Source organism: Prinia subflava, chromosome 4 (genome assembly GCF_021018805.1).
Source record: "Prinia subflava isolate CZ2003 ecotype Zambia chromosome 4, Cam_Psub_1.2, whole genome shotgun sequence".
Lineage (NCBI taxonomy): Eukaryota > Metazoa > Chordata > Aves > Passeriformes > Cisticolidae > Prinia > Prinia subflava.
The window spans coordinates 24,571,435-24,599,425 of record NC_086250.1 but is presented as its reverse complement, the minus strand read 5'-3'; the positions used below and the strand labels follow the sequence as shown (position 1 = coordinate 24,599,425).

General features: G+C 45.8%; 1 protein-coding gene across 5 annotated transcripts; it reads left to right on the top strand.

Moving 5' to 3' along the window:
- Positions 1 to 1,575: 1,575 nt before the first annotated feature.
- On the top strand, positions 1,576 to 17,654 carry LOC134549939 (suppressor of cytokine signaling 1-like). Of its 5 annotated transcripts, none has more exons than XM_063396083.1 (3): positions 2,080 to 2,744; positions 12,772 to 12,896; positions 16,051 to 17,654. In XM_063396083.1, the coding sequence occupies exon 3, from the start codon at positions 16,117 to 16,119 to the stop codon at positions 16,798 to 16,800; it is 684 nt and encodes a 227-aa protein (XP_063252153.1). In that variant the 5' UTR covers positions 2,080 to 2,744; positions 12,772 to 12,896; positions 16,051 to 16,116; the 3' UTR covers positions 16,801 to 17,654. The 5 variants fall into 5 exon arrangements, 4 of the variants coding, with proteins under 4 accessions (XP_063252154.1, XP_063252153.1, XP_063252152.1 ...); XM_063396082.1 differs by having other exon boundaries at positions 2,080 to 2,928; positions 12,777 to 12,896; XM_063396081.1 differs by having other exon boundaries at positions 2,080 to 2,928.
- Positions 17,655 to 27,991: the final 10,337 nt, after the last annotated feature.

Genomic DNA, 27,991 nt, shown 5'->3' with positions numbered 1-27,991 from the left:
CCTGTCTTTCCAAACCAAGACAGGCAGTTTCATATCCTACTCACATCCCATCCAGAAAGTCAGTGTACACACCAGTGTACAAACATGCAGCAGCATGCTGTTGGGGTCTGACTGGGGGCCCAGTAAGGCACTGAGATCCTAATTTGTCACCTGTAATCTGGAATTAAGTGTTCCAGCCCCAGCTGAGCCTCCACACACAGGTCTGCTAAGCTGAAGGGCAAGTCAGTACTGGGAGATCTAATGTATTCACCCATCTTCCCTCCTCTCTGCCCTACCTGTTCTTTTTTTATTTTTTTTTTTGTTTTGTTTTGTTTTGTTTTGTTTTGTTTTCCTTTCTTCTGCAGATTTTCAGTGTTTCATTATCTCCAGTTGCCCTCGTCATATAATCCTCTCCCTTCCTCTGAGGGTTTGCCTTTTGGAATCCCAGAAAACCATCTTTATTCAGTAGTTTGCAATGACCTGCTCCAAAATACTGGGTTTTTTCCCACACCTCCCAAACTGACAGGAGTAAATAGGCAGATTGTGGCTCCTTCTACCTTATGCAAGCTGTAAGGAATCTGCATGCTGAGAAGGAGTGTAGGTGTTACTGTCTCTTGGGCTGCTGGATATCAACATATTGGAACTTACCAAAGACTTGGAGGTTGCTGAAGAACAAGCAGAGAAACACCATGAAGTAGAACTATGATCCAAAAGTACAATGAACTCAGACCTACTGGTCTCAGCAGCAGGACTTCAGATGAAACTCTCTGGAAATGGTTCATTCTGTCACCAGGTCTATCAATAAATGCTTTAATGTTTAAAGTGGTTTAAAATTTTAGTATTGGGGATAGTGAGGGTGCATGTATCCATAGGCAGGGGAAAGAATGAGGGGTAGGATAAAACCTGTAAATTCGAAGAACAAGTCCTGGCACCTTCATGGGAGCTATTCCTTATCACGCTGTTATCAGCATCCTGGGCATCTCAAAAACTGTCTTTAGGATGGATCCAGCTTTCTCCCAAGATGCAGTAGTGGGCAGTGTTCAAATCAGCCTGCCTATATTCTCACTGTCATTACACAAAGCCTCTCAGGTGGGTATTCTTGCACTGAAAGCAGTTGGGAAAAAATCTTCAATCCAGTGGTGAGAGCATGGGAAGTCTCTTGTTCTAGGAAATTTGCTAGAATTCTTTTTTCCTCAAGAAAACTCACCTAATTGCAGGGTTTATTTTTCACATTAAACACATCCAGATTTGGTTTCAGGCTCACAGGAAAGAAATGCATAACTAGCTAAGCCTGTGCTTGTGCGTGATGTGGAAAAGAAAAGTGTGACAAGCCTACTTAAAAACCAAAAATGGAACAGATGAGCACTTCATCCCTGCTGTGATTTAGAGCTCCAGCAGCAGGTCCTCCCACTGAAGCCTCTCTGAAAAAGAATTAAGTACTTTGCCCAGATTCTTATGGAAGTTCAGAAATTCTTCTGTGGTCAGCAACATCTTCATGCTTGGTTGAAATAAAAAACAAGAACTGATGTTTCAACACTCAGTGGAACTTCTGGCAAGGCTGAGGATCAGATTCAGCAGTGTGTTCTGACTGCTTTATGCTCTCTAGCAATGCCAAGCAGCTGTAAAGCTTTTAGTCTGCTGCTCAAGCTGGAATTACAGCTGCTTTGCATCACTAGGCTGGTACAGAGCAGTCAGAGCACGTCTGGGTTTGTATAGAGCTTTTTCAACAGGGTAATTCACCCGGTATGCACACAATAGGGAATGCGTGCAGCACCTAGAGAAAGTATGTAGGTGAGTGAGAGCTCTGATGACATGATCAAATCATAGCTTCGTTACAGGCTAGGCCTTTAAACTGTGAGGTTTGTACTGAATTCCAAAGTTTATCTTTTCTTCTATTATATCTGTTCTCTCTGAGTAGCAAAACGCTTACAATATGCACAATGCGGTGCGCTATTTATATTTCACATCATAACGTTTCTCTGCATTTGTAATTTTTTACATGATTTCCAGTATTTTAATTTGACTCACTAAGGCAACAGCGTGCATTTTGGGGCACGCTCCTTAAGTGTGCATTACCCTGCCACACACGCTGTGCTTCCAGGGTGCCCGGTGTCCTAAGAGCTCCTGCAGTGCCCGAGAGGAGGTGGGAGAACTCTGGCAGGGAAGGTCTGTTTTCCGCTGGTGTAAAGAGCCCTCTGCACCAGCCCCTCGGACCTGGACATTGCCCCTTCCCCGGTCCTTGCGAGTACCGATGCCTCAACCCTACGCTGCAGGGCAATTGATGGTGGCTGGGAAGCGGGGCAGAACCCCGGACGGGCCACCGCCTCCCCGGGGCGACACGTGGCTCCGGCGCGTCCCGGGGCTGGGGAATTATGCGGTGCAGTCCCGGTGGAGTTCCTCTGCCAGTCTGCGGTGGAGGGCCTTTCACAGCTTCGTTTTTGTTGTTTTTTTGTTGTGTGGTTTTTTTGTTTGTTTGTTTGTTTTGTTTGATTGTTTGGGGTTTTTTTTCCCTTCCCTCTCTATCCGTCCAGGTTTTCTTTAAAAAAAAAACCCAAACTTTTTTCTTCTTTACTTTTTTTTTTTTCCTCTTGCAAGAGCCACTCCGTGGAAAGACGGGGTGGTGAAAGAGGGAGAAACCCCTCCCCTTCCCCTCCCCCGTGGCTCCTTCCTCGGAAAAGAAACATTTTGGGGGTTTCCTCGCCTCCTACCCCTCCCCTCCCTTCTGTGCTCCTCCGCTCCCCGCAGCCGAAGCCGCGCCGCCCCCTGTAAGTCGCGTACCGGCCCCTTTGTGACCGAAGGGGCTGGGGGGAGAATGCTGAGCGCGGCAGGGAGCGGGGCCGCCTCCGTTTGGCTTCGGGGCGGGAGAGCAGCTCCGCTGTCGCCCCGGCACTGAGCGCTCGCTCGCACCGGAGGCAGCGCCGCCCGCCCGTGGCCCCGGAGATGCCGAGAGTAAGTTGTGCTGCGTTAACTGAAAATGGCCTTTTTTTTTTTAGGGGGGGGGTGCGGCGGAGGGGCGGCCGGCTGCGAGGAATCTATCTGTCCGTCTGCTCCGATCCCCCCTTGGCTTGCGAGGGGGTGCAGTCCCCGCTGATTTGGCTCTTGGGGGGGTTGGGGCCGTTGTTAGCTGGGAAGAAGGAGCGTATTGGGGCTTGAAGGGCTTTTCCCGAGGAGTCAGGGGAGATTTGGGGTGCTGGCATCTCACTGCTGGCCTTGAAAGGAACCATGTGCTGTATTGGGTTGGCGGCAGGGTGTTGAGAGTTGCCCCCTGAGAGGCTCCATGGGGACTGTCCTGCTGTTAAGGTGTTCTTAAAAGCGTGAGGGCAGTGACATGCTGCTTTTAAAGTGAAACCTGCAAATTATGTAATGTCTTAGGTGGGTCTGAAGGGAGGCAGCCGCACAGGTCCCGGTAACTTGGTCTTCACACCACTTCTTTCACATAAAGCACTGGAGAAGCGGTGCTCAGAGTATTACACTTAGTCTTAGCTGGGAAAAGTGAAGGCGTTAACAGGGAAGTGGGGTGACTGTGAACCGTTTGGGGTTGCCTTGAAAGGTGGAGAAACTCGCCATCCTCCAGACCTGGCACAGACAGAATGCAGCCTCACACCTGCCGTTTCTCAGATCAGTGTTGCGTGGCCATGAAAAGCCTCATTACAAAGGTTATCGCTAAATCCTCCTTCTTTATGCAGTCTGAGTCATGGTGCTCACAGCCATGCAGGATCCACTACTCACTTTTTCCCACAAATTCACGCACTGTTACTGAAAATTTTGGAATGGTTACCACCTAAAACCTCATGCTAGTCTTAAGTTTATTTTTTTTCCTTTTTAAAAAATTTAGTTTAAGTGTATATTGCTTCTTGCTTAGTAGAAGTTTGGAAACAGGATCTGGATGAATCCCAGAGGTAGCTGAGAGGAACTCAAGAATGTTAAGTTAATATCCCTGGCTTTTTTCTTCTGCATGGTGAAGAAGGGGGATGTGGCTTGACCATTGTTCTGGAAAGTTGAGGGTAAAGAGTATTGTTAGCAAGCTGCTATTTAGGACTGTGTGGTCCAGACAGTGCCATTTACTAGTTCTAGTCCTTGCAGCTCTCAGAGAATTTAAATAAAAAACCCAGTCACATACTGACCACACTCAACTGTGTAGAATGGGGTGGAATAAGAAATCTACCGACTGTGTCCTTAAGAAGGTATGCAAGTATATCTTCGTTCTCCAAACAATTGCAACTGAAATTCAGATGCTATGTGAATGTCAAATGGCCGATTCAGTCACAGCAGAGCAATGATCATGTGCTTTAAAATCATGTACATGCACAGACCTTTGTGAGACTAAGACTGTATTATCACATAATGTTGAATAAAGCACGACAAAATGTGGCTAGTTGCTGCAGATGAAGCCAGGCATTGTTTCTATATTCATGAGTGATTCTGCTGGGTATGTGATTTAAAACATAGTTGTTGAAGTATGGGTTCTTGTTCCCTCCAGAGGGGAAGGCTCTTGGTCACATACCCACAGGATTTCTGGGATGCCAACCTCCCACACAGGTTCCCATGTTTTCCTGAGTTAAATTGTGATCTGGGCTTTTGTTATTTCTGTGCTCCTTGTTAATTAATGTTCTGTATGTCCTTTAATAACCTGGCTTGCTCATTACTTACTTAAATGTAGTGAGGTTGAGTGGCAACACAGGTGTTTTCTGTAAGATTGTGTTGGAAGGCACAGGTAGACTGTGCTAGGGTCCCCAAAAATGGGCATAGAGGAGCACTGGGGAGAGGCTGAGCTTCTTCATATCCTCCCAGGTATGTGTCTCTGTCTCCACTGTACCTGCGCAGAGAGGGCCAACTTCGGCTTCCAGATGACAGCTTCAAACAAGCAGCCAGTGCCTCGTACCCTCCTCACTCCAGCTGTGATTTCTGTGAAGTTGGTGGTCGCTTTGTGCAAGGACAGAGCTGGGGTTGGGTGGTGTAAATTCTTAATTGCTGTCACTAATACTGCAGTTGCATTGCTGAAAAACAAAGGAGATGTGCTTTAGAGCTGTGGTTTTTTCCCTTGTTTCTCTTTTTCTCTGTCCCCACTGGGAATGTTTTGCACTTTTTTCCTAGTCTTTCCCTTCAGCTTCTTGCCACCTCTCTCTCCCCTTGCCACCCACAGGCTTCTCTGTCCTGATTTCTGCAGCCTTGGTTTGGTCAGCAATAAAGAGATAGTGCCAATTCTTAAATATGACATCATTTGGGTCAGGTTGATACTGTGGTTAGATTAATAAAAGCTGTGGGGAGGTGTTGTGTTCCTGAGCTGTTATTCCAGGCTGCTGCAGACCTCAGCCTAGTGGTGCTTGCCAAAAGCTCACAAGATGGGAGAGGAAGGCACATGCACCTCTGTAATTTAAAATGTGGATGGGATAGTGCGAGAGCTGAGTAAGCCCCTACAGGGATGATATCTTTTTAGAGAGTAAAGGTGTTAAGCATGTATGTCATTAGGAGGCATATTTACTTAAAATAACGCAATGTAATGCTACATTATTTAGATCCTTGATTACATGTAAGTAGAGGGCAGTAAGAAGGCAAGTATGATAGCAGCTTAACATCTTTCATCCTCTCAGGTTTGCATTTGTGCATATCCTGCATCCTTCAGCCTCAGTAAGGTGTTTATTAGGTAACCATTTTGCTGAAATTAGCCTCAACCTTAAAAAAAAAAAAAAAAAAAAAAAAAAAAAAAAAAAAAAAAAAAGGCACGGTGCTATTTGGTGTAGCAGGATTTGGCGACTTTGTGTTAGTGGGTGATCAAAATGATGAGTGGAATTTTTCTTCCCCCTCGCCCCTCACCAATTGCAAGGTTTCAAGTTAAGATCTAGAAGTGAGAGGTGTAGAAAATCTTACTTTTAATACTTCTGGAAATCAATGCTTCTGTTCAATAGTTATTTAATGTAAAAATAGTTATTTAGTGTAAAAATGTAAATTCAATTTTAGTAGAATTTAGTTTAGTAGAAACCAGCTAAATGCTGGTTTGTGTTGTCTTTGGAGACTTCAGAGCTGCCCCTTATTTTCATCCTGTTCAGTGGAGAAATGAAAAGGCCTGTGTGCACTTCACAGGAAATGAGTGTCTGATACAGGCTTGCAGGCTGCACATTTCCAAGAACCGCTCTCAAGGTATTTTGGTAATGCACATTCTCTCTGCCTTCTCCCTTCCTGCTCCTCCTGCACTTTGTGTGCTTCTGCTTGTTTGCAGACACGTGAAGGCTGAGGGGAAGAATCAAATAGTGCTACTATTAAGTTTGCAGATGGGCTCCTTTAGCTTTATACTGGAGCAGTGGCTGGCAAAATTGGGTTAAGCTGGCAGCATTCAGTTGCATTTGTTGCAGACGGATTTTGTCCTTCCCCTCATTCCCTGCAAATGCTGAAGAAAAATTTTGACTTCAGATTGTGACTTGTGCAGCAAGGAAATTTTTTGTGTGTATGTGATTCTGCAGTTCAGAAACAGTTTGGATCTACTTTCATACTTCCTCAGTAGCAAAGTTTATTTGGAAACTTAGGCTAAAGCTTAGAAAATGAGTGTGGCTATTAGCAGTTGGAAAATGCCAGAGATCTGCAATCTGAACTGTGTAGCTGGGCTTCTGCACATCCTGCTGAAGCTAAGGGGGTTCAGCATAAGTTTGCCTCAGTTCACACACTAGTGGTGATGAGCAGAAGTTTGTGCAAGAATGGTTTGTTGGTATGCTTTTTGATAGACCAGCAGTGTTGTTCTTTATCCATATTTTAGTTCTTCCTTGTTTTTTTGTGAGATTTTGTGGTGTGAAAGGAGGGAAGTTGGAGCTTGAGAAACATTTACTGCTTTATCAGTAAACACTGAAATCTGCTGTTTGTGTAGGGTGCATGCTGATATTCAAGTCAGCATACCCAGAGAAGGAAAACATGGACAGAACTGTTTTAACTCTGCAACAGGTCCATAGTTGATTGCTCATATTGACTTCTTATACCCTTGTTTACTATTTCAGTTTTGCACAAAGGGCATTTATGCGTTCTGCTGGGCTTCCCTTAGTGTAATGTCAGGTTTGAATGGTTAAGAGGTGTCTTTAAAAGGTATTGCTAAAAAACCCAGCCCTTTGTTGCTGGATTCCTGTACCTAAGGTCTGCTAAAGCATGACATAGTGGGTGCAGCACAGAACCAAAGCAAAGACATTTGAGAGAGAAATGAGATTCATCAGATCAGCTCTCTCTTTCCCCAGTCTATATGATTGGAATTTTTCCTTTTGTGAGTTTTAAAATTAGTTATTTTTCAATCTTTGTCACCTTTGAACTTTCTCTCATCTGGTTTTCTGAAAGAATACAAAAAGAATGTCCTGATTGTATTGTATCTTTCTCTGGCATTCTCTTGTGTGTATGTATCTATATCTATATCTATATCTATATCTATATCTATATCTATATCTATATCTATATCTATATCTATATCTATATCTATATCTATATCTATATCTATATCTATATCTATATCTATATCTATATCTATATCTATATCTATATCTATGCTCTCTAAACTGAGCATGAAATTTCTCCAGTCTCTCTCTGTACAGTTATGTGTTGCTTCTTATTACCTATCTTTAGGCCTATTCTCTTCGTTTCAGCTCTGTGTTTTTATTTCAGGTGACTAGAACTGACTGTATTCTCTCAGGTGGTGACATTACTGTTATGTTCCCACCCATCCCTTTTGCACCCTCCCACTCCTGCTTGCTTCTTGGTTTTTAAGTGACTGCGTTTGCATTCGGAGCTGGAGCTTTCCTTAATGAACCATAAGCACTGTTACTTGGCTCATTGGCCAGCTGCATCACTTAATTTATTGCTCTTGAAAATACAGACCCAGCTGGTTTTCCTACAAGTCTGTGTGCATTTGCATGTGTCAGGACAGTCTTGCCTGACCTCCTCCTGCTTTCCTGCTGATGAATTTTGAATGACCTCTGACTTCTCTGTCCTGCAGAGAGTGATTTTGTCACTGTTTACCCTTGGAAGACAATGGAGAGGGCTTGCTATGTTTTGAGTTGGCTGCCTAGATTTAAGTAACATGAGGGTGTAAGCTGCCTGCTAGGGGGCAAGGTTAGGCCTCGGAGGTTTGAGGTGTTGTGGGTAATAACAGCTTGAAGACAGGGAAAGACAATTCTAGGAAAAGACCTGGATCAGCATCTGAGTTTGCACAGTCAGGGGGAGGGAGCTTCTTGCATGAGAGATGGAAGAGCCTTTGGGCTGCTTGTAGCCACCAGCCTGTTGAGGAGGTGGGATCCTCTGCAAAGTGGGCTGAGTCGAACCATGGGGAAGATGCAATGGATGGTAGGGTGGAAGGGAGGTGACCAGATGTGTAGGGGCTGAAATGCCTTGGTTTCCTCTGGTCATCCCTCTTTCACCTCCCATTCACCCTGTGGCATGGCTGCTCCACATCTTCTGCCCATCTGCTGTACAGGTCCTGGCATGCTGCTGGCTCTTTAGCTTCTGTATCTCACTTTCTGACTTGCTTGGGGAAAGCATAAAGCGTGTCCTGTCATCTCTTGCTTCTTCAGGTGCCACCTGCCTGATGGGGAGCTCTGGCTGGGGGTTGGCTCTCCCCCACACCAGGTAGCCTTGTGCTGCTCCTGCCTTAGCAGCACATGTCAAAAAGAGTTCCTTCCAATACTTGCAGCCCTCTGGCAATTGCTAGTGCAGTTGATTTGATTGAGAGAACATCTCTCTTTGTGTATCAACCATCCATTTCCAATTCAGAATCTCTGGGTATAGTCCACCATGCCCAGCTGGCTTTCTGCTTTTATGTCACCTTCCCCCATCTTTTCTGATTGAACACCCTCTTTTTTCCTTTCAGGGTAATCAGCATTAAATACTGGGAAATCTCCTCAACATCCTGTGCAAGAAAAAAAAAATACCTGCTTGCTTGTGTAACTTTTCTGCAGTATCCCTGTCCCCACTAGCTGGTATCGCACTCAACTAAATTGTTCCCCCAGAGGTTTTCTGTTTCTGATAAACTGAAAATGCCATATGTTTTCTGGGTTTTGTTTCATTTATCTTGGCCACCTACTGTCCCAGTTTCATGACAGCCATCCTCATATAAATTTGTTCCCTACCGTCAATAATTTATATTCCTTTATATTGGCTCCTCCAGGATTATTTTTTCATTTTCTGAAAGATTTTTGAGGTTGTAGAGAGATTTGAATAGGGACTTTGGTTTTGTAGTGTGTGTGTGTTTGATATCTCTGATCCACAGCAGAAGCCCTTGCAAACTGTTGCACCTATAGCTAATACCTGCACTGTGACCTGTGTTGTCCCCCAAGCCTGTCCTCTTAGCCAGGCAGCATCTCTGTCATCATTTGTGGGAAGTCTGCACACTCTGTCACTTAAGATTTCCTACATAACCTTTCATGATTTTTTTTTAATTCTTTTTACTTTTGACTCTCAGGACTAGTTTCTTTATTTTGTGTGTTGGAAATCCTCCACTATAAAACTTAGTGTTGTGGTGCATCTGTGCTTTCTGACCCTCGCCCTTTCCTTTGAAGGCACAGTAACTGGTACTGTGTTATGGCCCCTCACATCTTTTGAAGCTAGTCCTTCCGAAGAATCAGGGCAGTGTGTTTCCCTTGTCCTCCTGTGCTTGTGTTGGTTAATCATCTGGGACTCCTCTTGCAGCATAGTTCTGGTAAGGATACTGAACCAGTTTTAGCTGCAGACACTGCTCATTTCTTGGAGTTAGCTGCTTCTTTGAGTTTCTTTCCAGCTCAATGTGATCCTTTTGACAAAAAGCCATGGTCATCACAGGGACGACTGATGGCCTTTGGTCTCAGGATTTACTCATTTCCTCAAACAGCGTTCTGGAACAAAATCAGTTTAGTAGAGAAAGGCAGAGGAAATGTACCTGTGCTCCTGTTCTGGGGGTGGGGGGAGCTGGTAGTGCTGAGGAGCCATGATGGGTTGGATGCAGCCCTGGGCATCTCTACCCCCTTCCCACTGATCCCCCTCTCATCAGGGAGACTAGACAGAGCATTTCAAGTAGGGAGACATAAGGGACTGCTGTTATCTTGGCTTCTTCTTCCTTCATGTGCCCTCTCCCCCATCTCCTTGTTTCTGCCCTCAAACTGAGCTTCAGCCACCTTTCCAGAGGGCTGCTTCCTGAGCCGGTATGTGGTGTGGAGGGAGGGACAGCAAGACAGCAGCACAGACTCTGTGTTCCCTGGCCAAGTACACAGGGCTGAGGTTTTGTGTAGCTGTGCAGCACTGACATTCACAGGAATGGCTGCTCACTGTGAAACTGCAAAGGTCAGGAGCAATGCGACTGGGCTTCCCTCACTTACCAAAAATGCTGTTGGCCAGAGGCAAGCAACAACTCTTTGCTTAAGCCATAGCAGGATAGGCTCAGCTGCAGCTTTGGAACTTAGTACTAATTCCTCCTGATTTTTTTTTTCCTTCTTGTTTCCCCAGTTAAAGGAGAAGGCAGAAATAATTCAGTCTCCAGTAGAAGATGTCTTTGGCAGAAGTCACATGGTAGTTTTGGTAGTTTTACTTGCTGTGGAATAAGCTGTAGTTGCTTGTGGCTACTGCAGAGCAGCCTCTGAGTTCAGAGAAGTGATGAGGCTTCTCTGTTATACCAAAATGGCAGGATTACAGTTTCACACTGGGCTATTTTGATGAGGAATAGACTCTTTTATTTGAAAGTATTTCTGAACGTGTGTAGTATTTGAAAGGTTTGAGGAGGGGACCCTAAAAATGGATGTCTTTCTTCCAGCTCCTTCAATTAGCCCAGTAAAGACATTTAGTTTTTCCTTTAAACTGCCACCTTGTTGAGTTTTTCATGGAGAAACCAAAGTGCTTGCAGACTTCCCTGCCTTGGAGAGTATTTGGCACACATCATACTGTCTTACTGGTTTTCTTGGAGTAAAAACATTTTAGCCTCTATCAGCAAAGTGCTGTATTAATTCAGAAAACATATGTCATAGAAAACTATGTTAAGAAGTACCAAATATTAATATCAGATCCATGCAAAGTTATTTGTGTGTATTGAAGTATGTTCTCCAGACCCGAAATGTTGGGAGGTGTTTGATAGGACAGGTCTTCTTGCAAGGTGTCCAGCTGCTGATTCCCAAAGCCTGCATGCAGGATCTTCCTTCACTGTGTCTCTACTGTGTGAAGTAGGAACTGCCAACAGTGTGTGTGCTGCCTCAGCTTATTTTATTAAATATTGCATCCTTGGATGCTGGTTGTGTAGAGAAATGCAGTATTGGTTTGGTGTATATGTGGCATGGTTTGGGTTTTTTCCCACATATTCTCTCATGTGTCAGACATAATGGCAGCCTCACATCAAACTGCCATGGCATAAAAGGTAGAAGGAACTGCCATGTGTCTGAGGCCTGCTTTCTGCTGGAGAAATTGGCTGTGATTAACATTTGTCCTCTTGGCTGAGTTGGGCCACATCCTCCTCTAGCCACAGCTACCTCTGTTCTCTTTGGGAGGTCTGTATGTTCATCTCCTTTCCCTTCCCCCTCCGTAATCCCTTTCTGCATCAGCCCTGGTCATCTTGGCTGTTGCAGGGTGCTCATGGCAAAGGGCTTTGGTGTGACCCTGCACTGTGGCAGTGACGGCGCGATTCAAACCAGTGCCGGTGTGTGGCAGGCAGTGGAGGCCTGGGAACCCGGCTGTCCTACCATTAAAACCTAGTGTTGTATGCTTGGCTCTTAGCAGGGAGATTCTTTCAGTCCTTTGCTCAAGCTTACCTTTGAAACAGTCTTCTGAGCCACAAATCAGTATACAGCCATTTCTGTGTGTTGCAGACATGCAAACAAGAGATGTCTGCTCAGGCTCTGTTGTTTGGAGTAGGGATGCTGCTCAGGCTCTGCTGCTTGGAGTGGGGATGCTGTCACAAGGGCTTGCAGGATACCTTAGGAAGAGCTTTTCCTAATTATCCCAGCCTCCATCTAACTGCTCTGGGAACTGCAGGGTTGATATCTAGGAGATGTCAAAGCCAAATGGAGAGGTAATGGGAAAGTGTAATAATGAGATCGACCTCCAATTTTGCTAGCTGCAAGTCAGTGTAGCTTGTGGGGTGTGTGCCCAGTTTGGACTGGGCTGGGGAGGATGCAGAGAAGTGATGTTACATGGGTACAAGTGAAGCTCTGCAGGGACTGCCTCTGAAAGGCATGCAGAAAGCTGGGTTTGTTTTTTCAGCTTGCTAATGGATCCACTGACAGACATGTGGTCGCATACGTGGTGGTATGCTGCTCCACCAGGTCAGTGGGTTTACTTTTCCATCTGCAAGGTGAGAAGGAAAAGCCTTGGGAGCTGGGGTAGCAAGGCAGAAAAGTGTGAGCCAGAACAGATTGGGTCACAATTAGGATAACTCAGCAGTGAATGGATACCTGCGTGGTGTCAAATAAGATACTCTAAATGTTGAGCTTTATATTCAGCACAAGTTGGGACGTTGTTGTTCTGAATCCTAAGGTTTACTCCTGTTGTCATCATCTCGCAACATTTGCGTTTTATGGTTCCTGCTTCTGGGAGATGATGGCAACTTTAAAGTCTTTCCATTTGTCCTTGGGCCACCTGTGAGCTGCCTGGACCTAATCAGCTCATGGCTTTGCAAGTAGCAATAATAATAACAACAGCAATAATCTGCTATCTCTGTTGCTATCTGAAGTGTTTTATACGTGTTTCTACAGTAACACAGATCAAAGATAGAGAAAAACAACCTGTCTCCAGATTTGTTGTATTTTAGATCCACATTACAGCAAACTAATGGGCTTAGTCACCTGCTTGATGGATGTCTCTTTCTTTTCAAAGGATAGATTTGCTCCTAAGTAAAGCTATTCAAAAACTAGGAAGTGCTGCATCAGAGCTTTTGAATGTGGATGACTTCCAGTCCTGACATCCAGAAACTCATCCCTATGAGTGGCAAAGACAAAGAGGTAAGCATTTTCAAGTATCCTGGAAGAAGAGTGCAAGGATGCATCATAACTGAGTACTTGAGGCTGATGTTGAACGTGCCAGATTTGTCAAGCCACAGGGTTGGATTGGCTGACACCACACACCGCGTACAGTCTCCTGGTTTACTGGAATTGTCTCTTTGTATAAAATACACTGCCTTGCCTGGGTCGTGAGTGAGGAGCAAAGCAGAATGCCCTGTGTCAAGAGCACTTATTTTGAAAAGCTCTTGAACTTGCAGTAAATCAGAAAGTCTGGGGAAGCTTAGGCAGCCTTTTAATTGGCAGGACACCAGTTTTTTAGGGTGTGTTGCTTTGGCTGCAGTCATTATTCTGACTTGCAGTGGGGAGATAACATGTTTGGGTGTTGGGGTTTTTTGAGTTTCTTTGAAGGGGAGAAGATGGAAAGCAAACTGTGGCGTGACAAGTCAGCAGAACTAATTATGCATATGTTTTTTATTACACCCCTGGCTTTGTTTATTCCTAATCCTGGGTGTGCACATCCTCCTTGATGTGGGAGGCCATGTACACCTAGGACCTGTTGACTCATTCGAAGTGAATCTTAAAGGTAGTATCAGGAAGCACTTCTAAGGCTAATATTACTGTAACTAATGCTGTGCTGCAGGCCAGGCACTTACCTCTTGGAAATGGGTCACTGCAACTAAACAAATTCCCCCCATCTGAGGCTCTGAACTATATGTAGATTTCAAACCAATTTTCAAGCTGCTATTTTAGCATTTACTTTGAATTTGAAATTATGACAGTCTTAGTTCTTAGTCAGATTTCTAGTAGTAGTGGATTTTTCTTAAAGGACTTGGGTGAATGACTCAAGCTTGAAAACAGGGACAAACCAGTTTGGGGTTTTCTTTCTGTCAAATAGCATCTGCAGCCTTAAATTATATATTTGTTGTTATTTTTGAAACTAGCCTGGAAATGAAAGAGAGCTGCCTGCTTCCGTTTCCATGCTTGAATTAAATTTCCAACCTTGACCCGTGAAATTGGCAAAATTTCTATTTGGACCCAAGCAAAGTTGCTGTTTAGGAAGGTTCTTTTATTACTCCTTTCGAAGCTACAGCCACAGCTATGGAGGCATCTGGCAGATAACCTTTGTTCTCTGTATGAGCTAATGTCAGAGGGTCCTATACTTTCCTCACCCAGCAGGGAGAAGAAGGAGAGGGACAGAGATGCTGCAACTCCTTGTGGTGCCTTCTGTGCTGAGGTTTCGGTGGTGGTAGATGGTCCTTATTGCTGTAGTGGTGACCGTTTGTTTGCATCCTGCTCACTAAATCACCTTCACCTAAGATTTATTTTGACTTGCTGAATGGTCTGAGCAGCTTTCAACTGCTGGCTTTCTTTCTTTCTTTTTTTAAATTATGGAAAAGAAAACCCCAATTTGATTAACTCCTTCTTACCCCTCTCACCTTTCTCTAAGCATGGAATTTCCCTCCTACTATGAAACTACCTAGAGGGCAGTATCAACAGCATTCAGAACAGTACCAGGGACATTAGCAGCTTGTGGACTTGCAAATCACAGGGCTATAAGCTGGATGAGCTTTCTAGGCTGCTCTTGGAAAGGACGCTTATGGCTCCATATATGAAACGTGCCTGGCAGCTACATTACTGGTATTACTGTTAAGTATTGAGAGAGGTGTTAGACTAGAAAAGATGTCTGTGGTAAGGCATTGCCAGGCACATGCCTGCACTCCCTAACTACGGTGTCTGTGTGAAGGAAAGATGCAAGTCCTCTCCCAGGGCACAGAATGTGCACCCAGCTGGCACCAGCACCAAAAGGAATGTGAAGCTTTTGAATACCTGGCAAAGGGTGTGAGACAGGGGAACCTTGCAAGGAGCTAAGCTTAAAGTAAAGCTCTCCCTGCAGAGCAAGCCCAACATAGGTCCCTGCACATTCCCTGGGGGGCTTCCTGCCTGGTACGAGCCCTGATGCTCTGGCAAGTCTATGGTGGGGGTGGATTGCTGGAGATGAAATGTGTCTCTTGCTTGCTACAGGCTGTGCCAGCACTCTGTTCTGCTCCAAGCATGGCTGTGCTGTGAGTGAGTATGACTGGGTTAATGGAGTACGTCAAGGGAGTGAGGGCAGCATTTGGCGGCGAGCTAGTAACTTGTCAGTCCTGGGGAAGTGGTACAGCTCACCTTCTCACCAGAATGAACCTCTGGCTTGGGGCTGTGGTTTTTTTGTTTGTGGCAATACAGACACACACATTTAGAATATGTAATTTTTAATATAATTGAAGTGACTTGGATGGCTGATGGCAACACTGGGTTCAGGAATTTGCATTTCTGAAAACAGCCTGGTGATAACACAAGGTGCAGGACATGAGTAGCGTCATGACAGTACAATAGAGGATGGTGACTGGGAGAGGGCAGCATTGTCTGCAGGCAGGGGGAGTTGTCCTTCTGGAAGAAACAGAAGTTAAGAGTCTGGAAGGGCCTCAGCAGTGTCTGATACCAGTGTTAAGTGAATTCATTCAGTCTCAGCCTTGAAGTTGATGTAACATTTCTTGAAGGGGTCTTGATCTGAGACCTTTGCTTTCTCGTGACATAGTGAAACATGCATGTCTTGGGATAAGGGAGTGGTTCCTGGGATTTGGTGAGAATGGCTCATACCTGTCTTCTGCTTTTTCCTAAGTCTTCCTGTCAGTCTTTTTGTTGAAGAAAGGGTTGGAGAAGTGTGAGGAAACCTTTCTACCTTTTACTGAATGGCAAAGTAAATGATACTTTCCTGCTTTAGGAAATACTTCTCTTTTGATTTCTAGTGTCATTTCACCTTTCCAATCACAAGGCCATTCTGAAGAGTCTCAAACATCTAGCAGAGGGAAATCTTGAAATGCTAAGATCTGCTGGGTTTAAACCAGCCTGCTGGAGGGTGTGCAGGAGCCCCTGGCTGTGAATCACAGAAACCCAATGGATGCAGAGCTCTGTAAAGTGTCACCTTGTCCTGGTGGGGACTCAGCTGGAGCCCTTTCTGCACATATAGTTGTCCCCACAGCTGGGGGTTGGTGACATGCAATAGATCCTTAGTACCCTCTTTGGTACTCTTGCTGGTCTTTCTCCCTTGGGAAGTGTCTTGCCCGGGTTGAAGAAAGTGTTGGGTTTGCCTCATTCTCCTTCTGTCCTACAGGCTGGATGCAAAGGAGGAAGCATGGAAAAGGCAGCATCATTCCAGGATTCATGGGCTCTTTGAGAGATGATCAGAGGGAGGCCAGATGATCTGCAAAACACACACACCACTGTTTCTCATCTGCAAAGACAGCATCAAAGCGTTCTCCCCAACCCCACACCACCCGGCTTGTCTGATCGTTTCCGGATGTTTCGCAGCTGCGAGTGGGAAGTCCTGGAGCGATCACTCAATATCCTCCAGGCCAGTGACTTCTACTGGGGCCCCTTGTCTGTGGGGGAAGCTCATGCCAAGCTCCAGCGGGAGCCTGTAGGCACCTATTTGGTGCGGGACAGCTCGCAGGGGAACTGCTTGTTCAGCCTGAGTGTGCGGATGCCCATGGGACCTGTCAGCCTTCGAATCTCTTTCCAGGAGGGCTATTTCCGCCTCAAGAACTGGTTCTCAGACTGCGTGGTCCGGCTGCTGGAGCTGGTGGTGGCAGGGACCCAGAACAACCCCTTGCACTTTGATGAGATGGGAGGAACTCCCTTGGTCTTCTCTGAGCCCTTGTGCCGGAGCCGCCGGGCAGTACCTACGCTGCAAGAATTGTGCTGCCGGAGCCTCCCTGCTGGTGCCATGATGGAGGACAGAGCAAGGCTGGGGGGCTCCCTGGAGATGTGTTTGAGGGAAGAGATGTTCTCACCCCTGGACAGAAGGGGAGGATCAGAGCAGAGCATTGGCCCCAGCCCTGCTCTGTCCTGGGCTGGGAGATGATGTCATGCATATGGGAGATGAAGGGAGATGTCTCTTTTATGGCTCTGCTGGTGGGATGTGTGCCACACCAGTGAGGCTGGACTGGCTGCTGGGAGAGGAAGGGGGAGGGCAGAGGGAGCAGAGCTTGAGCCCAGTGGCTGTGACAGGTGTGTTCTCATAGATGCACAGTGAATCTGACTTTCCCCAGACATGCTTGGGGTAAAGCCAGACCTGAAGAGCACTTTTCCACTGCCACCAAGTCTTGCTCTTTGCTTCATTTATAACTTAAAAGCTTCAGAAAAAGGTGAGTTGCCTGTCCTCCCAGGTCAGCCCTGTGTTCTCTTCTACCCCAAAATGCTTGAGCTCATTTCTGCCTCAGATCTGCCCTTGTGGAGTGCAGCTGAGTCCGGTTCCACAGCAGTGCAGCTTGGACATCGATGGGCATGACCCTTGTGCAGACCCATGAAGCTGTGGTGGAGCAAGAGCATGTTTCACTCCTTGCAGCATGAATGTGATGCCTGTTACTTCAGAGGCTGGTGTTTCCACCAAGTGAAACCATTGCAGCTGTATACAATACATGCAGCTTCACTGGCTTTTTCATTGCTTTATTCTGTTGGATTTTTGAGAGTGAAGATGGGTTATGCTGTACTTAAGGGCATGACTCCTACAGAGATAACCCTGGTCTGGAGAGTTGTATCTGCCCTGGGAGGGTGTGAAGAGATGGGGTCCTGTACCCTGTCTTAAGCTCATCTGTTAGTGTGCTGCTGCCATCTGTTGAGCGTCAGAAGATATTTTGGTTTTGCTTCTAAAGGGGCAAGGAATTTTTTATATAAAACTTCTAAATTTAAATAAAAATTTTATATTGATTTTTAAAAGTCAGTGAATACATGGCGATAACTTCATTCCCTTGTAATGTTGGAAGCCCAGTTAGTTTAGTGCCCAGGCTTGGCAATCAAACTGAAACTGAACAAGTAAATTTTTCATAAAGAACAAAAGCAGAGCATAAATGAGTGGTCCTAGCTGTGAACATTAAAATTCATCTTGTAGTGTAATTAATTGAAGAATTTTCTAAACAGAGAATACTTCTGAAAATCTCAGCCCTACAGTTTTAGAAAGTTTTTTTAGTATCTTAAAATTTGTACTGAGTGTTTGAAAAAAAAAAGAGTAATTCAAGATCTTAAAACAGGGCACAGCATCAGTGAACTTGAACTGATGAGTATGATTTCAAATGGGAGGAACAGAGTTGGCTTAAATAGGGTCATGGTTCATTTCAGGGATAGTCTGTATGATGTCTTCAAAATAAATAATTGAAAATAGCTATATGAAAGAAGAAATTCAGATACTCTAAAATTTGAACCAAACCATTTTATATGCTGCTGAACATTCATAGCTGGGCAGGCAGCCTGCTTTGCTCATGCTGACTTTCCTCTTCAAACCTGTATGGAAGAAAAAAGCTGAACAGGGGAAGAGAGTACACTGAATTTGCTCTATTGTGTTCAGCTGTTTTATCTGAGAAACTAAAGTGTGTGGTCAGCATAGAGAGAGATACAGGCTGTGGTTCATCACAAGAGCCTAATTTAGACACTCTGAATTATTCTCTGGAGGTCTCTGTTGCTCTGCTGGCGATGAGGTGCTTGGCTGCCTATCTCAAGGCATTGGCTTATGAACCAAGGTAGATAAGTGTCAGGGAAATGGGGATCTTGTCCTTACTGCCTGCTCCTTCCAGCTGCAGGGAGACCAGAGGCAGCTTGGTGGCCCTGCAACTACTGTCTCTCTCAGCCCAGTGCAAAAGTAGGATCTGGGATTTTTCATTTCTGCAGGGTTTGTGTGCCCTGGGGTGGCTGACATGTGGCCATAGCGTTGCTTGCTGCCAGCATCTCAGGTGGCTCAGGGCACCTCTGGGACCATTCCCAGGCTCTTGAGTGAAGCCTTTGCCTCAGTAGGGTCAGCCACACAGTTGCCCTCCTTCTCTGCCATGGAGGAGCGGGACTGGATCTGCTGGCTCAGGCATCATGTCCAGCCCTTGATCCTTTTCTTTCTTGAGGGTGTCTGCTGAGATGTCTTGGCTGCCTTCCTGCCTTTCCTTCAGAAAGCAAGGGGGTGGAGGAGCAGTATAATTTCTTCCATGTTTAGAACCAAGCACAGGAAAGCTTCTGTTTTCTGGGCACGGTTATACTTCACTGAGGGAAGAGCTTTCTAACGGCTCTGACCTGGCTGTGAACTGTTTGGCCGCAAATGAGCATCTTGGGTTATACAGCTAGGGGCTGCAGAAGTGGCTTACTTGTGGCCTGAATTGTGGTTTAGGAAAATCGTGCCACAGGAGAAAGAAATAGTTTGGATTTTAATAAAGTATACTTCATTTTGTTCCTTTTTTTTTTTTTTTAACTGCACAGCAAGCACTTATCTCAGTCTTACAATTCCATGCAGGGCTGTAGCAAATTAATTTGAGATCTGTGAATGAAAAGCAGTGAATTATTGCCAAGCATTGTTATATTGTGGAAGTTGAAAGCACATCATGTGTGAGTATCCTCTTTATTCCCAAGAAGAGGTCACTCTGCAGATCAGGATTGGTGCAAGAAAGGAAATCAGTGTAGAAAGAATAGGAAAGTGAAAAATGCATTGGTTGAGGCAAGCGTTAGAGTACTTCATGCTCTGCTTGGATGTTGGAAGAGAAACCTTTTTCTTTCAGCTCTTGAGAAAAAATATATACAAAGCAAAACTGTAAGAATTTACTTCCATGGGGTAACACTATCCTGCTGCTTTCATTAGAGTGGGAGATATTCACATTAATAACCCTGCCTCTGAACTGCCTCTGTCACGTAGGAATAGCTTCTGATGGTCTATATCCAAATGTTTCTTTTGGAGGCTCCTAAGGGGACTTCAAAAGAAATTGCAAACTTCCTCACAACCTCTTGAGCACGATTTGGGGAATAGAAGAAAATGGTTTGCATTTTTATATGTTATGTTATACATTTCTCCAGCTGACTCATTTCAGTTTGTCAAGGAAACTTACACAGGCTTTGCAGATGGTTTTTTTCAAGTGTTCTTCCTAACAGGAGAAGTTGGAGTTTAGTGTTTGCAAGAGGGGCTTCCTCTACCATGCTGTGAAGGACCTGGATTTCAGTCCCAGTATGCTGCAGGCATCCAGCAGGAACCTGCTTTTTGTCTGCTCCCAACTAGCTGTCTGTTGCTAGTGCTCTGGGGCCCCAACAGTTAATTTCCCAAAATTCTTCCCTGGAGCTTGCTAATAGCTTCCATATGTACCCATGTGTGTGCTCAGGAGGGGCCCCACAGTCATCAGCTCTTGTAATACTTGATTACCTCTGATATGAGGGTCTGTATGTCGTTAGGGATCAGGAATCACCCAAAGGCACAAGTTTGTGCAAAAACACTTAAAAAAAATGTATTAACATTTGGTCATCCTCAGTGCTTGGGAAATTAACTCTTCTTAGGTAGTCAAGCTTCAAAATAAAGCCTGGATCTCAGTTTTGACCTTTACCCTGATGTCCCTCTGAAAATGTGTATTTGTGTCATTAGTCTTTAAGTGTGCTAAACCCCTTAATTTTAACACACCTTGGTTAGGGGAATGTGATGGCTTTGTCTGATTCAGTTCATTTTGCCCCAGTTGCTTAGATGTTTGGCATCTGTACAGTTAAAACTGCATTCACTGGAGCTTTCTGCCTGCCACGTGCCATTCCCTGGTGCAAAGGCTGGGCTACTGAGGGCAGCCTTCAAAGAGAAAGCAGGTGTCAGCGGGAGAGGGAGATGTGACAGTCGCTCTGAAACTCCCACTGCCTCCTTGCAGAGCTCCCTGGATCTTGCAGGCGCCTGCTGCCTTCTGATCTCAGCTGGGGCTGGCAGAGCTGAGGTTTTGATTCAGGCAAAGCAAAGTACTTCCAAACGTTTCCCGTTCAAGGGCTGGCTCGATAGTAGGACTCTTCAGCCACAAAAGAGATAGCTAAGGTCTGCAGCAGGGGTCTGTAAAGCCTAAATGCCATGGAGTAGGTGACCGTGTGTTTTCTTAAAATCCAGGGAGACATCTGATCAAATACTCAAGTTCAAGATTCACAAGGAGACATTTCTTCATGTGACATATAGTAGCTTGAGCTGTGGAAATCTCTGCCACAGGCCACCAGTGAGGCTAACCTCTGTGTGGGTACAAAAAGAGATGAATGGTGATTTATGGAGCACCTATGGAGGAGTGTTATAAATGCCGAAACGATATTCCAATTAAAATAATAATTTGGTTTATTAATAACAGATCAAATCACGGAATTTCGATAACCCACCAACAGCAGAGAAACTTGACAGTTTTCCCGGGAAATGCCAAGGGTGAACCGTGAGATACAGGGTCTGGCAGCCTGCTATCTCCCCCAACGGTTCACAAATTTGCCCGGTTCAGGGCTTGGTTTTTATACACTTTATTCTGCCCCTGGCAATATTTCCCCGTATTTCCCATTGTTTCCCGACCAGCTATACAAATTCAGGAGTTTCCCCAGTCGAGCAGAAAAGAGTTCTTTTCTTAGTTCAAATGTTAATGTCCAATTTCTATAGGTCCTTATAGTTGATGAATGATCGAGATATCGATGATGTTGCTTGATGGTCTGTGAAGGTGGCACCCGAGGTGTGAGTTGCTGGTGCCAGCTTATCTGACAGGTCCCCTCCCTGGTACTTGAGAAGGCTGCAGGCTCTCCTGGAAAAGTCTTTTGTTCTTTTCTGAATGGAGGCGCCTGCTGTTTCAGGGTGGACAGTTTCACCATCTGCTGCAAAATCTCTTAAAACATAAACTGTTACCTGATATGACTTTATGCAGTTTTATAATTTTCCAATTTACCACGAGAACATGAATTAATCATTTCATGTTTATAACAGGAGAAAGAGCAGAGTTGGGAAATAGGGGAGAGGCAGGATCCAGGTGGAGCTTTGAGTTCTGTGCCTTGTAGGGCAGATCTCTGCTATGGCAAGAGTGTGGGAACAAGCCCACCTAGGCTCAGCCTGAGGCTCAGCAGCATAGAGGGCAGCCAGGCCAGCTGAGCTGGTGGCTCAGTGAGGGACAGCTGTGCTGAGCTCCCAGAACTGTGCCTCTTGAGACAGAGGGATCTGCACCTGGCAGATCTGTACACCCACCCCCGTAGTGCAATTGCAGCCCCAAAGGGAGCAGCCCTCAGGTGCTTCTTCCCAGCTTTCACAAGCAGAAAAACTGGGACATCCATCTGATGCCTGGAGGCACGTGTCAGCACAGGCTGAGGATAAAAACATCGCCATCATTCAGAATGAGTGAAGGAGCCTGAATTGTCAGCTGAGGGCACTGGGGGAGGCCCTCAGGTAATGGCTGGTTAGGGCAGATCTGGGGGCCCCCAGCCTGCATGTCAGAAAGGAGCTGCAGAGCTTTGAGAAGCAAAGCACTGGCAGGCTCCTAGGTTCATCCATCCCAGAGCAAATGACATGCATACACTTTTAAATATTTTTGCCTCCGGGGCTACCTGCTTTCCCAGGACATTACTCCTGCCATCAGAGGTCTCAGTCTTTGAGCTGGTCCCATGCCACTGAAATCAATGACCACATTATTTTTCCTCTCTGAAGATTTTGGATTAGGCCTCCCTGTTTTGTCAGGCTGATGTGAGCAAAATGTGGGTTTTCCACACTAAATGTAATCAAAACAAACCGTGCTCCCAACTGGCTTGTGCAACAAATCATTCTGGGGGAATTGCTGGCATTAGTCATGATTAGCCCAAGTGCAGATGCCTTCCAGGTTGTAAACAATAGCCTAAGGGATTGGAGAGGATCACAAAAAAAGCACTTATAGAGAAGACAGCATTTTCACAAGGGAGTTGAGAGCTTATGTCCATTGGGGGTTTGTCTTTCAAAAATAAACTAGAAGTAAACAAGTTGACAGAGATGGCTCTGAAGAATCTAAGAGAATGAAAGTGAGGAGACTGGATATAATACTCAAAAAATTAGGTATGGGAAAACTAGACAGGGCTAATAGGTCCTCTTAAACTCCTCCACAAGATGTCCCACAGCCTTGGGGATGGGCAGACATTGGAAACCTCATCTGTCCTTGTGAATGAAGCCAGATAAGATGTGTAAGGGATGCAGGAGAAGACCCCTTTTCATTTCACAGGAGAAAAAAATCCCTAAAAAGTGGTGAGAGGAACAAAAGGATCAGGCAACTTGTGCTTGTTTTGTGGTCATTCAGTCTGAAAGGGCCATTCCCTCCCTGAACTGCAAACTAGTGACAAATTGCTGTGAATTTCAGCCTGAAAACTGTTCAAGTCATGTAAACCATGGGGTTTGTATTGTACTTTTAATATTTTTTAATCTTATTTTTATATAGGGTTTTTAAGTATGGGCTGAATTATTTTCAGTTGTCTCATTTGTCCTGGCCTTGTCAGAGTGAAATAGCAAGTGCCCAGCTTCCCCACTCAAAAGCTCCTGCAAGGGGACATCAAGGTTCATGACATAGATGGTTGCTCATTTTAATGACATGGTGAATGGGAGTTGCAGCCAGAGCTCACCAGCATCTCTGTAACTGAGATAGTGTTGCAAGGAGGAATATGAGGGTAGTGGTCTTTGTTCCCCTACGGACTTCTTGAACAAGCCAGATCAGTTCAGTTGGATCTGTTATGAGCAGACCAGCTGCAGACCAGCTGTACATTGCTACAGCAAGGAATGCTAAATATGGAAAGACACGAGCATCCTTCATGCTTTCCCTGGTTCTGTGTCTGCTGGAAGCACACAGTTCATCCATTTGTTTAAAAAGTTTGGGTAGCAGCTATTTTGATCATAGAGCACGAGGTATTTGCCAGGTCCTTGCTGCTGGAGTTTCAGTTCATCTTGAGTTGTTTTGGAATCCATGGAATCTCAAGCCTAGAGATAACACAGGTGCAAATCCAGGCATTCTTGGTAGCATCTAGCCTCCATGTTCTAAGTGCTTCAGTGCTACAGTTGTACATTCTGCAGTACTGAGTTAGGAAGGACTGATGGTAACTTCCATCTTTGGTCTTCTGTAAGGAGCTCTCCAAGGCATTGGGGTGGGAGAATGGGATGGTGAAGAACATGAACTGCAGATCTTTTCCTGCTCTTCCAGACTGTGCAGGGAATCAACCAGATACGAAGACAACTCTAATGTACGTGCTGAGATACCTAAAATAAGCCATGTAAAAAAATCAGTCGTATGTTATCCAGATGGGACTGTTCAAACCCAATAATAGCAGTAAAGTGCTCCCAAACTCTGCAGAGAGAGAGATTATAGAAAGATCAGGTATAATTATAGTGCCTTATTATTACCATCCTCATAATTCTTTCTAACAGAGCTTTTCAATAGGATGAAAAAACTTGCGGGAGATCCTAATGTGTTTGCTGGCATTTTTTGATTCTTTCTTCCAAGGCTGTTCAAGTCAGCTCCTGTAAATGGAGTTACTAAATATCATAATGATCTTGGACTATATTATCTTTCAGATGAAACTTACTTCAGCATTTCTTTATGGCCTTCTCCTGAAACACCTCACTGTTGCTACCTCTAATGAGAGCACCAGCAAAAATACCCTGTGCTGCTTTGATCTTTGCCTTGATACAAGCCCTTCCAAGCAGGGTTAAGTAATATCCTTGAAATTAAAATATTAGTGTCTGCAAGTGGCTTGTCTGTGTATTGCTCCATATATTCCACCTGGAATATAAGTGGAATCACTCAGTAAAGATTCTCTGCTTTGGAGAAAGTCATAGAGCTGGAGGTATGTATCTGTATGTTCTCCCCTGCCCAAGTCCCGTCTCCTCTGAACCCCTCTTGTGCTTGTGAGAAAAGCCCAGGGTTATCAGAATCAGACCACAGGCAAAATGGGTGCAGGAAACACACATCACTGTCTGCAGGTTGGTCCTGTGGGCTGGCACCACTCAAGAGAAGGAAAAAAACCCCTGACATTTATTCAGCAGTAAACCTTCCCAGATCGCTGCAGATCCCTGGAAATACTGCTGTAAAGAGGAGTCTGACAGTGCAAGGCAGCCAGCTCACCTTGGAGGCACAGCCACACAGCAGCTCTGAAACCCAGTGTGGACTTCCCAGGGAGGGGATTTTTCACAGGAGGGAAGTCCCAGGGCAGGACTTCCACTTCTGCAACTCCCCCAGCTTAGGAGCAACTTGTTATGGGGAAAAGCTGTCGGTGAGCATGTGGATGGTAAAAACTCTACCGACACATATTGTTCTTAATCTGCAGCACACCCTGCATTGCCATCCTCATGGCCCTGATTTAGTGAACCCCTTGTACCTCTCTCAGCTTGGGGACGTGCCTGTGCCTGTACATGTGTCAAGTGTTGCAGGGCAGGACAGCATCTCTCCCAGGTTCCATGGGTCCATGCCCTGGTCACCTGCAAGTCCCAGGCAAACCAGGAGGAGAGGCAATGTGGTTTGAACAGATGCAGCAGGTTTGGAGGGGGATGCATTAGGTTTGTTTCTTAGCCTGGGGGAGGGGGTGGTTTGCTGCAATGAGTTTTTCTCTTGTCTCCCCTGAGCACCTTGGCAGGGTCTTGCTCTCAACTCAATGAAAGTAGGGCAGAATCTAACCACATTTCAAGCTGTCTCTGTTTTTGCATTCTGGGTAACTGTGATCTTTATCTGTTCCTAGAAAATATGTAAACAACTTATAAACCACAGCTAGGCAGAGATAATAAAGAAAGCAGTACTGGGGTGGGGAAGGATCTCCCCAGAGTGTACAAAGTGAGGAGAGTGTTGTCTGCAGGAGAAACCATGGGCCCAGCTGTGGTAGAGGGTCTCAGCATAGCTACTTGGGCTGTAGGGGGACACAGAAGGGCTGCCTTAGGAAAACCTGCAGTATTAGTAGCTAGTTATAAAATGTGGGGGTGTGTGTATATATATATATATATATAGAGAGAGAGAGAGAGAGAGAGAGAGAGCAATTTATATTAATTAGTCACAGAAGGAGGTGAACCCAGGTCTGAACCTCTGAACCCTGCTGTGGTATATATATAGTATATAGATACTCTGCTATAGTATCTATATAGTCTCAGCTCCATGCCCTTGCTCCCGCTGAGGTTTGTGTCTGCATGCAGACAGAATATCCTTCCTCTTATACTCCAAGGTTTTTGCATTTCTCATTTCTGTGGGATCCACATCTGTCATCATGCAGTTCCCCAGGGAGAGGAGACTTCCTTCGATTGGAGGGGTGGGAGTGGGTTCAGGCTCAGTGCCTAACCTCCAGGCCCACAGGGAGGTTCACAAAACCCCTCTGAGGTCTTCCCTTGGCCTACAGCAGCCTTGGATGCTCTCAGTGTGCTCAGCAGTGGTCTGCAAGGATTTGAAAAACAAAACCCAATGATGTTTCTCTTGCATTAGATCAAAACTATAGATCCTTGTCCTGGTGTTCTGTCAGCCAAGAATGTAGACAGCAGGTGGGAAATTCAGGGGTAGGGAGCAAAACAGAATGAAACACATTTCTGTATTGGCAAAAATCCTAGCAGAGATGTGGTTCTTCCAGCACATGTTTTTGCCAGAATCCTTTATTTAGTTTTCATAGCCAGAATAGGGCCTGGTGGCAAAATTATGTTTTTCCACCCTAGGAGGGTATGCTATTACAGCTGTATCAGCGTGCATATTCTCCACAGTCCACAATCAAAACAAAGTTGAGGAATTTGTAGAAAGAAAAAACCCAATATATTCACTTGCCAGTGAGATACTTAGCTAGTTAATCTTTTGACAGCTTTCCTCCTGGGAGCTGGCAGAAGCCTGGAGTGCATGAGGAAAGCTGCGTCAGTCTAAAGCGGGGTGTGACTGCACTCAAGTGTCCACTGCAGGGGTCCATGCTGGTTCCCAGGGTCACTGCTGTGCTGCCTGTTCTACTTCCCAATGTCCTGAGCTGAAAAGCTCCTGCAAGCTGAAGAAAGGGTCAGGGGAGAAAAAAAAAAAAAAAAAAAAAAAAAAAAAAAAAAAAAAAAAAAAAAAAAAAGAAAAAAAGGTAAGACATTAAGAGGAAAAACAAATAAAAAAGCAAAACTCAGAAAAAAGGGAGAGAAAGAGCAGGCAAGGGAATGAGGTGGTTTGGGTGAAAGGGAGTGCAGGGACTTCTTGAACAAGCTCAGGGGGAAGGAGCTTAGATTCAGAGTCAGCTGTGGGGCATGCTTGGGTACCTGGGGGCAGTCAGAAACTTGCTAGGCTGCAGGGAGCTGGGGTTGGCACATCTGGCTAGTTCTAAGCAGGGCTGAGGCCCAAGAAGTTTTACTGCACAGACAAGACCAGAAAGGCAATCTGGCGAGGCCACTGCTGGCAGGTACAAGTCCTGCGGCTCCCTTGCAACTGCTGCCATCTTGTCCAACATGATCCTCCCTGTGTGTGACCTGCACAAGACCCAGAACCTGCCAAACTTGCCTGCCTTCCCCCCTTCACCCCCAGCAGGGGGATACCCGGCCCTTCATTGGGGACAGTTTCAGAGCATGATACGCCTCAAGGCGTGCAGCTGGTGAGCAGGGACTCAGGGCCTCCTGTTTTAGGAGAGCTGGCAGCATGCCCTGCTCCTGCCCAGCATCCCACCCCCAGCATTGTGAGAAATGTAAGAAATTGTTAATGTGAGAACATTTGGGCTGGCCTGGTCGTGGCATTGAGGGGCTAGTGACACATCCTGTGATCGTGGGAGGGCTGTGTGACTGCGATTCTCGTACTCGTGCTCCCATGGAGACAGTCGAAGTGTGTGAGTCTGGCTGTTTGTGGGAACACTCATTTGAGCCTGCTCCTGCTGAGGCAACCACAGCAAGCTGAACACCATTACCAGCACCTTGACTAGTGCAGCATCACTGGTCAGTGGCATGAAATAGGTACTTGGGCTTTGCTTGTGCTGGGAAGCACCCACGCATGGTGCCAAGAGGCCTCTGCAAGCTGAGAATTGTCATTCATAATAAAACTGCTTCTCACTAGCACTGGCAGGAGTTCCACAGCACCCTCGGCATAGCAGGGATGGATGGCTTGTGAGTGTGGAGACAGTGCCAGGGCTGGAGGCAATGCTGCTGGCAGCTCCCTGTGCTTTGCCCCCCGCCTGGGGGCTGCTGCCTCCAGAAGGGCTCAGCAGGAGTGACTTGGCTGCCGCTGCCAGAGAGGGCTGCGAGGGAAGTGTCCAGTGGTGGAGCAAGAGGCATGTGGGGGGATGACTGGACTGGGCTGCTGCAGGGACAGTGACCTCTGGCGCAGAGAGGGCAGGACACAGCGAGG